This window comes from Desmodus rotundus, chromosome 7, assembly GCF_022682495.2.
Source record: "Desmodus rotundus isolate HL8 chromosome 7, HLdesRot8A.1, whole genome shotgun sequence".
In the NCBI taxonomy this organism is placed as follows: domain Eukaryota; kingdom Metazoa; phylum Chordata; class Mammalia; order Chiroptera; family Phyllostomidae; genus Desmodus; species Desmodus rotundus.
Window position 1 is genome coordinate 94,055,511 of NC_071393.1, and position 17,613 is coordinate 94,073,123.

Consider the following 17,613-nt stretch of genomic DNA (forward strand, 5'->3'; position numbering starts at 1 on the left):
ATTTATTCCTGTGTGTGGTGTAAGAAGGTGGTCTAGTTTCATTTTTCTGCATGTTATCTGTCCAATTTTTCCAACACCATTTATTGAATGAACTGTCTTTAGCCCATTGTATGTGCTTGCTTCCTCTATCAAATATTAATTGATTAGGGAGGTGTGGTTTTATTTCTGGGCTCACTGTTGTGTTCCATTGATCTATGTGTCTGTTTTTATGCCAGTACCAAGCTGTTTTAATTACTATGGCTTTATAGTATAGTTTGATATTAGGTAGCGTGCTTCCTCCAACTTTGTTATTTTTTTTTTTTAAGATTTTACTTATTTTTAGAGAGAGGGGAAGGGAGGAAGATAGAGGGGGAAACATCAATGTATGGTTGCCTCTTCTACGCCCCCTACTGGGGACCTGGCCCGCAACCCAGACATGTGCCCTGACTGGGAATCAAACCAGCGACCCTCTGGTTCACAGGCCAACACTCAATCCAGTGAGCCTCACCAGCCAGGGCTCACAGCAGAGATATTGACATTGATGCAATACACCTATCTTGTTCAAAATTTCTTACCCATTTTACTTGTACTGGAGTCTGTGTATGTGTGTTCTATGCAATTTTATCACATGTGTAGGTTTGGGTATTTACACATAGTCAAGATATAAAACAGTTCCATCCCTACCAGGATCCCTTGTGTTGCCCTTTGCTAACCTGATCTGCATCCCATAACCCTGGTCACTACTAACCTGTTCTCTGTCTCTAATTTTATCATTTCAAAAATGTTAGTTGTTCTCAGCAAGTTAACTATAAATATTAAAATCTTTGTTTTAATTTATAATATGGTAAATACCAGTAGATATAGCCTATATAAATAATAGTTCTATAAAAGGTTCTCAATTTTTAAGGCTCTAAAGATTTCCCGAGACTAAAAAGTTGAAGAACAGCTGGTTAAAGCAGGGAGCATCATTCCCATTTCTCCCTCCCAAGGTACTGGAGAGCAAAATGTGGTTCGTGATGTCTCAATTTAGAATTCTTGTGTTTTCTCATAGGACCATCGATGTGAATGATGATTATATTTTTAGTACAGTTTGGTCCATTTATGTTATAAGTAAATTGAGACTTTTCTTCCAATATCTGATTCTGAATAATTCAAAAACAGGCTTCAGTTTTCTGTTGTGTTTACCTTATTTAATTTGTGGGTTATTGTGTGTGTGTGTGTGTGTGTGTGTGTGTGTGTGTGTGTGTTTGTTTTTGTATCCTTGGGGGTAAGAGAATGGAGTAGCAATGAAAAGCTCCAGCCCTGGCTTCTTAGGAAACGAGCGTGTGAAAGGAGGTAAAAAGTATACTCAGCAGAGGAAGTAATTGCAGCCAGAGAATGAATTTTTCTCAGGTTCTTTATTCTTGAGAAGCTAATTCCAGCACTTTCCTGGGAACAATACAGGAATGGTAAGGATTATCAACCTTCCATGGGGGAAAAAAAATTAGTTGCAGAGGTAGTACTTAGGTCCCTATTATCGCTCATCAGCTGCAAAGTTAATAGTTTTGCTGGAGGAAAATGTGGTGAATTTCAAGCAGGCAGATTGTAGAGTGAGAAGACTTTAGAAGAGCAGAATAGATGCTTCATTTAGCAAAACCTTTGCCACAGTAATGGACACTGGCATGTGATTTGTGCTGTGCATTGATTTCATTTATGAGATTTTTTCCCCTTTGTTAAATTTCCTGCATAATTAATCCATTCCCACACACTGGGAATTTAGACAGGCTTGAATATTTAGGATCCTTTGATTCACAATCTCCTCTTTACCAGAAGAGGTCTTCAGGGTCTAAGCCTGAGACTGTATAGAGGTCATTGTTCACTCTACTTAAATTTTCTAGTACACACTTAGCCTTCGCTGCGGATCTTGACCAGGTGCAGATTGGTTAAAATGGAGCGCTGAAGTAAGTTTTCTGTGAATAGAATATGTAGCTTTTAAGAACTAACTGTTTGATGTTTGGTTATGGTGCCAGCTACCATGCCTTTTTTCTTCTTTTTCCTCTTTGCCTTCTGCTACAAGATGTCTTGGAAATTAACCAGAATTACAATCAAATTCTTTTTCCAAGCAGCCAGAGTGAAATCTGTAAGCTCAGCAAACCAGCTTTGGAAGGACTTCCTTCTTTCCTTTCCTTCCCTTTCCTCCTTCCCTCCCTCCCTGCCTCCTTCCTTTCTTTTTCTTTTCTTTCATTCATTCCTCCCTTCCTCCCTCCCTCCCTCCCTCTCGCCCTGCCTTTCCTTTTCTTTTCCTTCCTTCCTTCCTTCCTCCCTTCTTTCCTTCCTTCTTTCCTTCCTTCCTTCCTTCCTTTGTTTTAAGTAGAGGCAGGGTCAAAGAAGGCTCTGGGAAAAATCTGGGATGGACCCAGTTAAGTGGCTATAGGACAAGGGACATTTTTCCCTTGCATGCCCAGACTGTGCAGAGTTCTCCCTTCACACAGGCAAATCTCCGTCTATTTGGGCCTGATAAACTCTGTTGGCCTCACCCTGACAACTCCCTGAGACCTTGCCCCGCCACAAAGGTACACCCTGGGGCATTTGCTGAGCAGCATCAGACCCAGCACAGACACCAAGATTGACCCTTTAGCGATCCTGGTGAGCACTACTTGTCCCTACCTGGTGACTCACTGAGAACCTACCTCATACAGCTGAAGTACCACCCAAGTCTCTTTCAGTGACTGGGCCTAACAGGCAGCCGGCAGGTGGAGGCAGATCTCCGGGTGTCTTGGGCCCTTTGGTGGCCTGTCCCCAGGCCTGGTGCTGGTAAAAGCCAGCCTTAGTGCAAAGAGTTTAGTGTTTGAAAGGGACTGATTTGTTTTAGGATTTACTTCGAATATTTTGTTGCATTCTGAAAAGAGTTTTGTGGAAAGGGGGAATTTAGATGTCTGCCTTTACGTCAGGTATTCCATGATTTCTACCTGCCAGCCTCTCAAAACAAGGAATTGTTGATATTTCAGAATAAGCAAAAATAATCCTTAATTATTTTACAAAATACAGTAAGCTTATTTTGTTTCAAAATCCCAGACAACATGAAGCAATTCAAATAACTGAGGATATTTTCCTCTATTTTAATTTCAGAGATCAATAACATAATAAGTTAATAAATGTGATTTTTAAAATACTACTCTTTTTAATAATCTACATAAAAACTTTGTGAGCGAGTCATTTTACATAATGTGTCAGGGGAGTACTTACATATTTGTCCATGAATCAGGAATCTATATATTACTATTAGTATTGTTGATGCTGAGTCACTGTAAAATCTTGAAGGACCTTTGCAATTATCGAAGAAAGACAACATCTTATTAATATAGTATTTAGTATATTGATGACGTTCTACTTTCTACATGATCTTATCTGATAATTCTGAATAAATATGAACATTCATCTAACCACTGTCTACCAATTATCTTTCCTTCTCGGATGAAAAGGGAGTTTCTTAGAGCTACCGTTATCAGTAGAATCTGCTACCTTTCCACCTTTTGACTGTGAAGGTAGAGATGTCAGACTCATAATTGTATAGAGGAGAGGGGAGGGTGTGAACCAAATATTCCTTCACTGCATTTTCTACCCTAAAAATTCTGTTGCAGCCTTGAAATTTTTCCTCCAGCAGTACCTCTCATGTGTGGGAAGCAGCTGAAGTCCCTGTATGGTAACTTCTTGTGGGGAGATTAATGACTCTGGCTTTCTTTATTCTCTCTAGTCCTCATTTCCTGTCACCTGCCTATCAGCACTGATATCCCTAATAGGTGCTAATATCTAAAGGTGAGTTGGAAAGAAATACCATTAAAAGATAAAGGACAGAAATTGTTGGGAGATTTAAGAGATTCCCATTTTTAAATTCTCTCTCTTCTTAGGTTTTTTGTTTTGTTGTTTGCCTCCCCATTCAAAGAGCCCCACACGCCATGATGGCACTTAGCATTTCAGAGCGGGAATTGGCCCAGCTTTTGTTGCCCTGGTTGTTAAGGTATTTAATTACCTTAACTTTTTATATTCCTGTTCCTTGTTTTCCCTGCTAGCATCAATCTCCTGACAATCCCTGCTCTTATACCCTAAGTATATGGCAAAGATGGCAGAATGAGTCCTTTTCTGATTTTTATTCTCTCCTGGAGAGTGATAAATGAAGCTTTGTTTGTTCCAATGAATAGTAGAGTATGAAATCCTATAAAGCCACCTAGGTTATTGGATAAATTATCACAGAGCTGCTTATTATGCACTGTGGCTTAATGTAGATTATGGATGTGACCAAACGGTAATTATCAGAGCTGGAGCTCTAATTAAACATTATTGTGCTGCGCCATGATTTCTCCTTAGGTTTCTGTTGCAAAGTGAAAGGAAACTGAATAGTTCCAAACCCACAGGTAGATTTCTTCACTTCTCCCCCACCCCACCCCCACAAATCTCTTTTAATTAACTAAATAATTAAATACAGTCATCCTCACACGGAGATTCTGAACTCTACTTAGTAACTCTGATCTGTAAGGTAGTTTGATGCATTTACATGTTAATCAACTCCTCATGAGTATTAGTTCTTACTATTCTTAGTGATCAGTTCAGCTAAGTTTCTTCTCTTTAGGTTTCTGTAGCAGGGTTTAGTTTTGGCAAAGTGCTTGACTGCAATATGGGTGTTGCCTACTTAATATCTTAGATGATGTTTTTTGGATCTATCAGTAGGGAACTAGGGGCTTGGCTTGGCTTTACCTAGAATGTTAGTAGCTTTTCTTCTCTCTGGACCCCCGCAGCACTGAATAACCCTGCAGAAAATGAAACCACTTCCAGAAAAGAGCTGTCCTTGATGCCTGAGAGAATGTGTAGGTGATTCCCTGGGGACTTACCTCCTTCTGTGCTTGGAATTGCTGTCTCAGCAGTAGACCAGATTGGCAATGGGACATGTCTGAACAAGGCAATCAGAAAATTCACAGGAGTGACCTAGAAGGTTTCGGTCGGTCTCTGTGTCCCAGAAAGAGGACCTTGTAGGAATGTCTCTAGCTAGTACAAGAAAGGTATAGAAAAGAGAATAAACTCTAAGCAAAGGAAATGCACATCCTGACTGCGAAATTGCTTCTGTCTCAGTTCCTCCTGAAGAGAACAGAGAAACAGAGGTAAGGCCAAGAGTAAAGATGATCTGTATACTCTGTCTCGCATTTCCCCTTTCTAGTAATTCTCAAGGGTAGACTCTCCAGGAAGCTTTCTTTCCAAAGAGCTATGATCCACTTTCTTGTAGCATTCCTGAAAGGGCTTAATGATTAGAGCCAAATTCCAGCATTACACAGGAGTGGTAGGGAGTCTAGTTTACTTTTTCTGTGTTATTTCTACCTTCAGGTCTGTGCATGGAAATGTTAAAGGGTCTTTCAAGAATGTACCACTCCCAAGAAGGTTGCCAAATTAAATTATAAATGCCTGATTTCAAGAGAGCAAAAATGCCTTTCAGCATTTACCATCATGCAGAAGATTCATTATACAGGCTTCCACTTTCATTTCATTTTATGAGAAAGATGGAGTTAGGGAAGTACAAGGTGGGTGTATGTGACGACAAGCAGATAAGGATAATGTTTTTGGCAGCTTTTCAGGGACCAGATTACTCGGAATCGGTGTTTTAGCCGTCTGTGGACTCTGACAGTGATGATCCGCAAACAGCAGTGACTTACAAGCCAAGATGTCAGAGCTAACTGCTGAGATGGATGCAATCCCCAGATGTCAGTGTTAAGAGGAAGTAATGGATTTTAGGTAGAGTGGTGGTCGTGCGGTAACCTATTCCAGTTCTATTGTAGAGCTGTCCAGCAGCTTGGTTTATGCGTTCATTGTGTGGCTCTCTCTGAATGTAGGTGTGTAGAAGGAGTATATTCAACCTGAACTAAAAAGACTTTGACAGAGGAAGAGGGTCTCTGAGGTTTTCTAAGTCTGCTGATTGGTATCGTACCAGGTCAGTCAGTGTGTATGAGCGCCTTTGCGTGTGCAAGGCATTGTGTTCAGTTAGTGTTTGGGCACTGTACACTCAGAGTTTCTACTTTGTCAGCCCGGTAAGTGCTAGGATTTAACTAGTTAAGCGATTACCGTATTTTGCTGTGTATAAATGCTCATTTTTTTGCCCAAATTTTCGAGGGAAAAATAAGGATGCATATAATACCTGGGTAGTATTAATTCCATACCTATATAAATGTTTTTAATTCTTTTATTTATGCTTACGTGTTAAAAGTGTAACTCTAGAAAGCAATAACTACCTGTATGCAAAATAATACCCTGAAATATAATATTTGATTTGTTTCTAAATATAAATAAATAATTGAATTTAAAAATTAAAACAAAAGGTTTTTTCTGCAAATTTGGACCCAAAACATGGGCGTGCATTATACACAAGAGCACATTATACCTGGCAAAATACAGTATTTACCCTCTTTGTTATAACTTTTAACTCTAAATGTGTTACATTTTTCTTGGAATCTGAGAAATTGGGTTTTGTGAGAAGTTCTAGATTCGGAGGTAGATTGTTGGTCCTTCTGTTCAGCTATTTCTATCTGTGTGTGTGTAATCAACTTCATCAGCAGACTGCTACGGATTGGCTTCTGGGTCGCAACAACACCTCCTGTTTCCTGCGGATAAATCTGATGTTAGATTCACATTCCAAAATGCCATCCTCATTAACTAATTGCTGTTATAACAGAAACTCTCACCAGGTTGCTCCCAGCTCTCCTATATAACTTTTACGATGATTTTTTTCTAGCTAAAGATGAATTAAAGCTCCTGTGTCCTTGAAGTGGCATTTCGAGGATCTGGATGTTTCTCCCCCTTCGTATCCCCACCTATGTTCTTGGGTTTTAAACCTGGTTAGTGGGTCTGACTTACTGAATGACAGACTGTTGGGAAACAGCGGCGGTGGCAGCAGAACATGGCTCAGAAACCGGTCGTTTTCTTTCTCACCAATCTGAGTGCTCTGTTCCTACTGAAAACTGGCCCTGATTTTCTTTCACTAGAGATTTTTAAATGAGACAAGGGTCTTTTTTATACTTCTAGCCACACACAGTGTATGAGGAAAGCTGTTATTAAGAAACAGAGCTTCTCCTAGCACAGGGCACGCTCATGTAAGCTGCTACATTTGCAGTGGTGTCATGAGGCAGAGCTTGAAAGGGAAGACCACAAAGTCTTATATTTAGAGCCCTCTGAACTCTGGCAGGAAAGGATGTAGGACTAGATTAAATACAGAAAAGGTATTTCCTCTGAATGTCCTTCCTGCAACTCAGCTACTACTTTCTCTTCCCCTACAGATGGAGTCCCCTGTCTCTACACCAGCAGTGCTGCCGCTGCACCTTTTGGTACCAGTGGTCAGTAATGACATCTCATCTCCCTGTGAGCAGATTATGGTTCGTACCCGATCAGTCGGGGTCAACACATGTGATGTGGCTCTAGCCACTGAGCCCGAATGCCTGGGCCCCTGTGAACCCGGGACAAGCGTCAACCTCGAGGGCATTGTATGGCAGGAAACAGAAGACGGTAAGTGCTACATGTGGCTTTCCCATTCCCTCTCAGCCTGCTTCTGCCAGCAGACTTTCATCATTAAACAATACCAAGTATTTATTAGGAGTCTCAAGTGACCATAGTCTGCTGGTGATACCTACCCAGAGGATGGCAGTAAACTTCTTAGTAAAATCTCCCAGCTTGTAGAGATTGCCAGTTTTAATTGTCTCCCCTTCAGAGCAGTTCAACAGTGTTGGCCCTGGTACTTAAGTGGTCATTTGATAGGTGTCGGCCAGGTAATTCAAACTGTGTCTGTGCTCTCCACACCCCTATCTATCATGTTTTTATGGGAGAATTCAAGTAAATGAACTTTTGGGTCAGGCTTGAAGAGAAAAAGTAATAAAAGGGCAGCTGTGGGAGTCAAGGAAATGGAAAACAGTCACTCTTAAATTGACTTAGTGTTGGCTCATTGAATGTGCAACTCTTGCCTTTTTTAACACCTGGAGGTACAGCCAGCTCCTTCCCACTGGTTGCCTCACTGCCCAGCCGCCCACGCCACTTCATGCATCTGTCAGTACAGATTTTATAGGCCTAGGCAACAGGGAAATGTTTACGTGGTCTTGTTTTCAGGTATCCGCTAAGCAGTTGGCTCACTGTAGGGTGCTGCTGCCCAAGGCTACGATCCAGACTTGTATATGTTCCATTTGCCCCTGAGAACAGAATCTCTTCTATTTCAGAAGTTCTTGAACCTGAAAAAATAGGAATGTGAAGGGACTTACCAGGTATTTCAGATCCCTTCATACTATCTGTGGCAATTTGATTTCAGCAGATGCATTTTTTATTAAAAACCCAAGTCCTTGTCAAAGTATGTGTGGTTAAAAAGGCTGGGCCTCAGAGTCCCCTCAGGTCCTGCATCAATAACCAGACTTTCAAAGCGTTCCCACTCTGAGGAATTTAGAGCCCAGAGGAGCCCGGCTCATTATCTCTGGTTATCATAAGCGATCTTGTCCGGCTGCCCATGGAAATTCAGGCTTTTCATTTCTGTCATTCTGATAGAAATACGTTCCTCTGAATATGTGTTGTGATTCAGTACTTATTTATAGTCTACTATGCAGTTGGCAATGAATGTGATACAGGTTAAGAATTCTGTGTTCTTGGCTCTCATCATTAATTACGTAGTAAAGCTTCAGCTTTTAGAATAATTGCTAATGAAGTTTTATTGTGTGCCTGAGACAATAATGAAAAAATCCTGTTGTGTTAGAAACTGATGCAGAGAAACTGGACAGAGAGCTTGACCGTAGAGATTGACTCTGGGTGTGTGTATACAATATACAGTCTGGAAATCACAAGTGGCTATCTCTGATTTTTAAAATATCATCTGCCTGTGGCCAAACGTCTCAACAGCCAGTGTCTGTTGGAATGACAAACATTTCCAGACCACAGCTCTGTGCCATCAAGCAACCTTCGGGGACTGTTGCCTCAATATATTCAAGATAGAAAACATCAATTTCCTGCCTATTTGTTGTATCCATCTTTATGATGGTGATTTTCTCCAAGGGCAAGATGCTTTTCATGTACGTGAACCTGATGAAAACTTTGCAAGAGAGTGAGGCTCACCTTTTACTCTCCTGAGACTAATGGATACCTTTTCATCTGAAGACCCCTGTTCTCCCTCCCTGCCGGCTTTTTTAAAATAAATTTTTTGCTCTGAAAGGCTCTCTGGGTGTCACTGGCAGCCTGTTACTGAGCTCCCCTGTTAATACACCTTTAATGCACTCTCTACTCTATTTCACAGCACTCGTCGCAATTTGCAATGTTGTGTGTGTAGACAGATGCTCCTCGACCTGCAGTGGGGTCACATCCTGATACACCCATCCTAAGTCAAAAATATCATAAATGGAAAATGCATTTAACACCTACCCTACCAAACATCGTAGCTTAGCCGAGCCTACCTTAAACACACTCAGAACACTTACATTAGCCTATAGTCGGGCAAAATCATCTTCCTGCTGCTGTCCAGCATCACAATAGCATCGTACACCATATCAATAGCCTGGGAAAAGATCAAAATTCGAAGTTTGGTTTCTACTGAATGCATATGGCTTTCACACTGTTCTAAAGCTGAGAAATCTTAAGTGAAACCATTGTTAATCGGGAACCATCTGTAATTATATTTTTCTGTTCGTGTGTATCTCGTCTACTACTTGAGAAGTTCTATGAGCTCAGAGACTCTGTTTCGCTCACCATTGTACCCCTAACACTTAATACCCGGCACCTGTAGTAGGCCCTCAAAAATATTTATTTGAATGATGAATGCTTGCATCCGTGTCATTGTCGTTTCTGGATCTAGGTTAATGTAGATCTGATAGATACTGTAATATTGTTTGAACTTAGGAGCCAGGACAAATACTTTCCAAAATTCTTCACCTTCTCTGAAACTCAGAATAAATACTACTTGCATCAGGCTTAAAATCACTTTCACTTACTTAGTTAAATCTTTTAAGATTTTTAGTTTTCCTACGTTTTTTTTAAAGATTTCATTTATTTATTTTTAGAGAGAGGATAAGGGAGGGAGAAAAAGAGGGAGAGAAGCATCAATGTGTGGTTGCTTCTTACATGCCCCTTACTGGGAACCTGGTCCACAACCCAGCATGTGCGCTGACTGGGAATTGAACCACCAACCCTTTGGTTCACAGGCCGGCGCTCAATCCACTGAGCCACACCAGCCAGGGCAAGTTCTCCTACTTTTAATATCATATTTTTTTCCACTTAACCATATTGGGTTTTGCACTTTTCTTCTTTCCTTCTTTTTTTTCCATCCTAAGGGAAAGAGAACTATTCTGCAATTACATACTCTACTCTGCTTTCTGGCCGTTCCAGAGGACATTCCCCTGAGCTGTCAGTTGGCCCAAGTCTGAATTCTTATCAGAGTTGGTTCACATTCTTTTCATCTTCAGGTAACAGAGATTTCCTGCAAAGATCATTCTCTGCAGATCTGTAAGATCTAGCTAGTGTACTGAGTCAGTCCTCAAGTTAATAATAAGAACTACATACAGATACTTTAAAAAAACTCTTCCAGCCTTCTAGGCTTTTTGTTTTGCTATCGTACTCTTTGTACTTCTGCCTCTTTGCCCGGCAAACCACTACCTTCAAGTGGAAAAGCCCTCAGAGGGAAGCTGTGAATGCTTGGCCTCTGAGGGGAACAGAGGGCCCTCAGGTCCATGTAGAACTGAGCCACCTTGCTGAGAACAGGTGTAGGGATCATGGCCTCAATCCTTTCTTGTTTCTTTGCTTACCTGTACCGCAGTGTTGCTTTTTTCTTCCCTACCTCTCATTGTAAACCTTGCCTTGGAGGCATTTGGAAATTTCTGCAAGTCCCATCTCTTTTTAGGTTGCTCGTAATTCAGCCAGCACTGCAAAGATGCTCGACTAGGCTCAACCTTAGGATTATTAAGGAAGACCCATATGTAACCTGGAATGATTTCCTTGGCTTTTTGAGACTTATTCTTAGCACTTACGCAGAACAGAGGTCTGATTCCACCTGATTTCTTTTTGTCTCACCACACTTCAAATCAAAATAATAGGTCCCAAGGCTACTTCTGGTTCACATGCTTACCTTAACTCAGGATCCTGGAAACAACGTATATGAGGAAGCCTTAAGGCAGACTGTATGCTTTTGCTGAGGCAAAATTGCTCACTAGCTTCTATATAGTTTTTTAAAGAAAGGCAAGGCTGACTTTAAAAAAGAATTCCAGGGGATGCTATAGGTTTTCCTTTTTAGATCACAACGCTTAAGTGGGTGTGTCACCACTGGTGATGATGTGTTTTACTTTGGCAGCTGTGCTCTCTGGAAGAGTTTGTGGGATAGTGCCAAGAGCACTGACGTGAAATCAGGAGACCTCTGCCACTGTCACTGTGACTTTGGGCAAGTTTCTTAATTTGTTTGGGCCTCAGTTACCTCATCTCTTGAACCAGTGACCAATAAGGACCTATTCAGCTTCTAAGTTGTGAGAACCTGTAGCTTAACCCTTGGAATAAGCATGGATTCTGTACAAGTTGACTGTGGCATCTTGAAAATGAACGGTTTTGTATACCAGTCATGAGAATAAAAACTGAAAAACATTAATACCAATGAAATGTCATTATAACCTTGTTACATAGATTTGTTTCATCAGAAAAATGAATCTATTCACCTTGCCAGTCTCAAATTCAAGAAGTCTGTACCTCCCACTTTTCAACTCCTGATCTTAGACTGGCAAGTGGAAGAATTCACAAAACCCAGCCCTTTGTCAGCTGACATAAGCTGAGCTCACAGTACTGCTTAGCAATCCCTTCATCTCCCTATTACATTCACATTCCCCAATATTTATTTCATCTTCAAGATTCTTAGCCCAATTCACGCTCGTAAACTAAGATCAAAGATGCCTACCTTAATACTCAGTTTCCCTCCTCTCTTTCTTAAAGTGCATTTTTTATCCTATTATTTCCTTTTTCTCTCCTTATTCTGAAGATTCTTTGAGACTTTACCATGAATATTTTCTGTTTCATCTTCTTTCTTTGCCCTTCTATTAACTCTTCCCTCTCTATAACACTTTCTTACTATGAAAATATTTCCTCGTCCTTGCTACCCCTTTGAGCTAATGATCTCTTGCCTTTTCTTCACTCCATGCCATTGCTGTTTTCGATGACTTTTACTTGCCCAAGTATCAAATAACATCTTGCCATCAAATTTCCGCTGCCACTGTTTGACTGAAACATCTCTCGTCCTGGTGATCATCTCTTTTCCAAAGGCCTTCTCAGTCCATTCTAGACTTTTAGAAGCTCTGCTATTTCTTTATTCTTTTTTGTTTTTTAATCCTCACCCTAGGACATGCTCATTGATTTTAGAGAGAGGGGAAGGGAGGGAGAGAAACATTGATTGGTTGACTCTCGAATGTGCCCTGACCAGGGGTGGAACCGGCACCCCAGACATGTCCTCTGACCAAAAATCAACCTGCGGTCCCCTCGGTCTACCATACTTGCCATGGCTGTTTCTTCATTCCTGAAACTCTTCTCTCTTGCCTTTGTCATACTGCACTTCCCCAAATCTCTCTCATTTCTCAAAGTTCCATTTGGCTTAGGATGCTGAAATATGGTCAGTTCTGTCTTGTTGGTCTCTAGGTGGGGCCTGTAGCAGCTGGGACCACACTGTTTTTCCCCTGAGATAAGCAGCCTTATCCACAATATATTTTTCATTTATTATGTGTACCATAGTGGGAAAAGTTGAGGACATGCTGAGATAATGGGATTTGGCTGCTAGGAAAGAAGATAAAGTAATAATGATTTAAAGTAAGAGAACTCTGAAGGTAGGCAGTCTAGGGCAGGTATGACGGCTTCACAATGTAATCGATGTTCCAGGTTCCTTAAAGTTAATTTTTTATTGCAAAGTTGCTAATGTAGCTCTAGCCATCACTTTCCAGACCAGAGAAAAATAAAACAACATTTGCCTCTCACCTAATGTTTCCCTTTGACAAGCTTTTCCAGAAGCCACACCTTAAGACTTCTGCCTACATCTCATTGGCTACCTCTTCTGCAAGGAAGCCAAGGAAATGAAGCTTCTTAGCTGGATACATTACTTCCCCACGCAAAATAGAGGCTCATACTAAGGAAAACTAGGGAAAAAATAGCCACTCTTCTCTGTTTAAACTTCATACATTATAATTCTCAAAAGTTGTTACCTTGGCAGCTTTATTTTAGTAAGTGCGGTCTTATATGTACATAGCTTCAGCCGTCTCCCTTGTATGACAGTCCCCAAAACTTTATCTCTGGACCTTACCTTTTGCCTAATCCAACTTCATACTGCTGAACTGAACATCACCAGAAGCCAATTTCTTAAATTTAAAATGTCTAAAAAAGAATAATCCTCTTGGTCCTGAAATTGCAGTTCTCTTTCCCTCTTCGCTATTTCTCTTCGTTACCACTACCTTCATCACCTACATTACCGTCCTACCAGTTTTCTAGGCTCAGACCTCCCTAGTTATCTTCGATTCTTAACTCCTCATCTCTTGGTATAGTTAGTTTTTTAGTGGAATGTAGAAATCTTACCACCATGTAAGCCCCTTTACCCTCCCTTTTTTCTGTTGTAATTGTCTTACACCCATTGCACGCTTTTATATGGCCTACAGCGGGGGTGTCAAATTCATTTTCACCGGGGGTCACATCAAGCCTTACAGTTGCCTTCAAAGGGCCGAATGTAATTTTAGGACTGTATAAATGTAACTACTCCTTAACACTTAAGTGAGAGCTCAGCGCTGCCGCCAGGTAGAAACAAGGTAGAGGGCCGAATAAAACAAGAAGGGCCAGATTCAGCCCGCGGGCCTTGTGTTTGCCACTGGTGGCCTATAGGACTTACAGAAATAGGCAGTGTTTTTTAATGTTTAGGGAAAACTTCACAAGAATATTATGTGAAAGTATCTAACCACTGTGCTGTAAACCTGAAACTAACACAAAGTAATATTGAAAGTAAACTGTAATTGAAAAATATTTTTTAAAAAGAGTTTTGTGACTTGAAAATTCTATGAAATCCAAATTTCAATGTCTATATATAAAGTTTTATTGGAACTCAACCACACTCATTTCATGTATTATCAGCCAGTTTTGCCCTCAAGAGACAGAGTAGATAGAGACCGTATGACTTGCAAAGCCAAAAATATTTACTACGTGGTCTTTTACCAAAAAAGTTTGCAAACACCTGGTCTTATGTATTATATCAAATACATAGAAAACATTATCGACTTTTTTTTATTAAAAAAAGTTTTTTAAAGATTTACTTATTTATTTTTAGATAGAGGGGAAGGGAGGGAGAAGAGAGAGAATCATCAATGTGTGGCTGCCTCTCACGGGCCCCGCACTGGGGACCCAGCCCGCAAGGCAGGCATGTGCTCCCACTGGGAATCTAACCAAGACCTCTCGGTTCGCAGGTCAGCGCTCAATCCACTGAGCCACACCAGCCAGGGCATCAGACAACTTTGAAAAATTTTTCCTTTTAAGCGTCATATATACTTCGAAGAACTCAAGAGAATAGTTTATTATGTTTATGCATATACTTAACATTTCCGTTGTTCTTCCTTCACTCCTATTGTCTCTCTATTGTCTCCCTTCTGCCGGAAGAATTGTTTTTAGTAATTCTTTTAGACCACATTCATCTCTTAAATTGTTCTGCCAGAAGTAATACGTGATTTTCTCCTGGTCGATTTCTGTCATCTTTAGTATTTTGACTATGATGTGGGATATGTCTCACATGGGCCTTGAGGGCTTGTCCTGTTTGCAGGTTCACTTAGCTTTTTGAATCTGTAAATTTGTTTTGGTTTTTTTTTTCAGATTTTGGGAGTCTTCAGTCATTATGTCTTCAAACAACTTTTTCTGTACACCCTCTTTTTTTGACATAAATAAAAGTTAGTCCTTATTTGTTTCCACCTGGGATTCCTATGTTTTCTCCTTTATTAGACTATAAGATGGCTGAGTCAGGGAACTGCATTTTATATATCATTTTATTTCCCCAAGGACTAGTTCCGTCTTTACACAAAGATAGTAAATATTTGATTAATAAAATTGACTCTGCCTTGTACTCACATATTTCAGGCATGTAGGTAAAAATGGTGATTTTTTGTAACCTCTCTAAAATATTTGCTATGTTTTATCTAAAAATGATAAGGGATTTTGTATTGTACTTGCTTTTTTAATTTTTAACAGTGGCTTCCACCACCAGTCTTTTGAAATTATGAAAGCCAGGCATGGAACCTTCGGATCTTTTCAAAGAAAATGGTTTGAAGTTATACTCTGAGGAATCTGGACATAGAAGAGCCTCAGAAGCAGTCATGGGGAGTGAGGGGTGCTGAGTGAGCAGGCCCCAGCCCCCACCTCGGCTACCCTCCCAGATGCATCTCAGAGCAGTTCTTCCTACGTACTGTGATTTCTATGGTAGGCTTCTTTGCCTAACTGTATTTGAAGAGGATTCCTCAGCCCCAAAAAAGTTGAATAATCTTTTATCCAGGTTCACGCTCCCACTCCATGTAGAAGTCCTTCTTATAACATCTCTGAAATTAGTCTGGTCTTTTTTTACCAGAGTATCAGAAAGACAGAGGTTGTAGTGCTAAACCATGTTTTTGAAGCTGAAGTGAGTGTAACTCCCTTTCATGCCAGAGGGTATGAAAAGCTGTGTGATAAGCTCGGCCTGTCTTCTGAAGTTGAATTCTAGCTTAATGATTTGGTGGGGAGGAGGGAGTTTTCAATTTTTGCTCTTGGCAAAGGTTTTATCATAGACATGCACAAGCAAACATGCAAAGGTTATGCATCCCCATCTCCACATCAGGGTATACATGTTTATTCCAACAGATAGGAGCATCTGGAACTGTTTGAGAAGAACTGTGTCAAGGAATAATAGTGCCTTAAAGGGATAGCAGTGCAGAACACCTATCTCTGGACTAGTCAGGAGAGCTGGATTCTAGAACAGACTGTACCTTTAGCTAGCTGTGTAATCTTGGAAGTCAAGAAGTCTCTTGACTTCTCTTGGTCTTCGATGTCTAATGTGGGTGGGATGGAGGGGGAGCCTTGGGCTAGGTCTGCACTAGAACTTTTTGTGTTAGAAATATGCTGTCCATAACGGTCATCTAGTCACATGTGATATTGAGCACCTTCAATGTGGCATGTGGAACTGAGGAACTGAATTTTCAATTTTATTTAAATAGTCACATGTAGCTAGTGGTTTACCATTTTGGGCAGCATAGGAGTTGGATGATCTTTAATTTTTGTAGAAGGTAAAAGTGTATATATACTCTGAGGTGGGAAAGAAGCGTAGTTGTGTGGAAGAACGAAGAGGCTGAGTAAATAAATAGCTGACATCTACACAGACCCAGGGTGATTTCTGTGTGCTCTGGCTCCTTTTACCTGACAAAACATTTGGCCCTGCTTCAAACTCTGTGGTTGAGTCCTGTGCTTTGGTCTGTGGGTTGCAGTCTCTTGTTATCAGAGTAATCGGCAGTGGTTTTGCTTAGCAGGAAGTTAGCTTGCCTGTGGTAGCGCCACTGAGAAACTGCCTCAGCTGCTCTTATCCTCATCTGATTGCAGATCCTGGCTGTGGGTCTTTATCTTTCTCACTAAAAGGAAGGGGCTGCCCATTCATCTTCCTCCTGGCAATAGTAACCTTGGGAGTTACCCTTGGCTTCTTCTGTGTGATTGTGATGTAGGAAAGTATGTATGTGAACTGTGAAATATCTTTCTTTATACTGGAAAGTTAAGATGGTACACAGCTACGGTTTCTGCTTTTCCTTGACTATAATTAACACTCCTACACCTTCAGTCTTGCCTCAGGCAGCATTTACCTGGAGAGCGATGGTACACAGTGACCAAGCTTCCTCCACTGCTCAGCCAATTGCCTACTAGCCTGACTCCCGCAGAGACCCCTCTTCCAATAGCACAGTCATAAAGAGCCTAGCAGCCATTGTCTGGCACCACAAATCTTCATAGCAACAGACCACCACATGGCAACAGCAACCACACAAAGGAAACATTAGGGAAATCAATACTTACTTTCTCCCACCCTTCCCCCACCCCAAACAACAGCCTGTACATTCTTTCCACCTAGCACCTTACTCCTAGGGGATGCTTTAGGGCAGTTACCTGCTTATATACCCTTGGGGATTATGTTATCCGCCCACTGTCATATATCCTGAAACCCCAAGGAAATTTTTCAGTTACAGACTTTTTCGAGTTTCATTTTACAAATTGCAAAATACACTAATCTCCAAGGGGGGCGGTTCAAAAGGAGAGAGAGGTCGTTTTGTGCATTCTCACCCACCTCCTTCCTGCAAAGAACAGTCAGGCAGTTCAGTTGCCCAGGCTGTAGGGTTGCTAGGCAGGTAAGGTTGTTTCAGATGAGATTCTTCTGATATTTCAGTAACAAAACCATCTGAGATGGGCTGTAGGACAGACCTACTTTGTTACTAATGCTATCCTTTAACAAATAATTTTGCTCCTGATACTTATATATATGAACTCAGGTTAGTGATACCTAGGCAGTAAATATAGTTCTGGTATAAACTAGGACTAATCACTAGCCCTAGCTAATTTAGGCTCACCGTCAGATTCTAAGGAAAAGACCCCGTTTGTGAGCCT

The 17,613-nt window shown here is 40.9% G+C and overlaps 1 protein-coding gene across 2 annotated transcripts in view; it reads left to right on the top strand.

Moving 5' to 3' along the window:
* ZNF609 (zinc finger protein 609) overlaps window positions 1-17,613 on the top strand; it is a 211,508-nt gene that overhangs the window by 148,800 nt on the left and 45,095 nt on the right. For both annotated transcript variants that reach the window (XM_053927554.2, XM_053927553.2), the window contains one exon: window positions 7,272-7,497. In XM_053927554.2, the coding sequence (XP_053783529.1) occupies window positions 7,272-7,497 (226 nt within the window). The remainder of the gene's footprint in view (window positions 1-7,271; window positions 7,498-17,613) is intronic.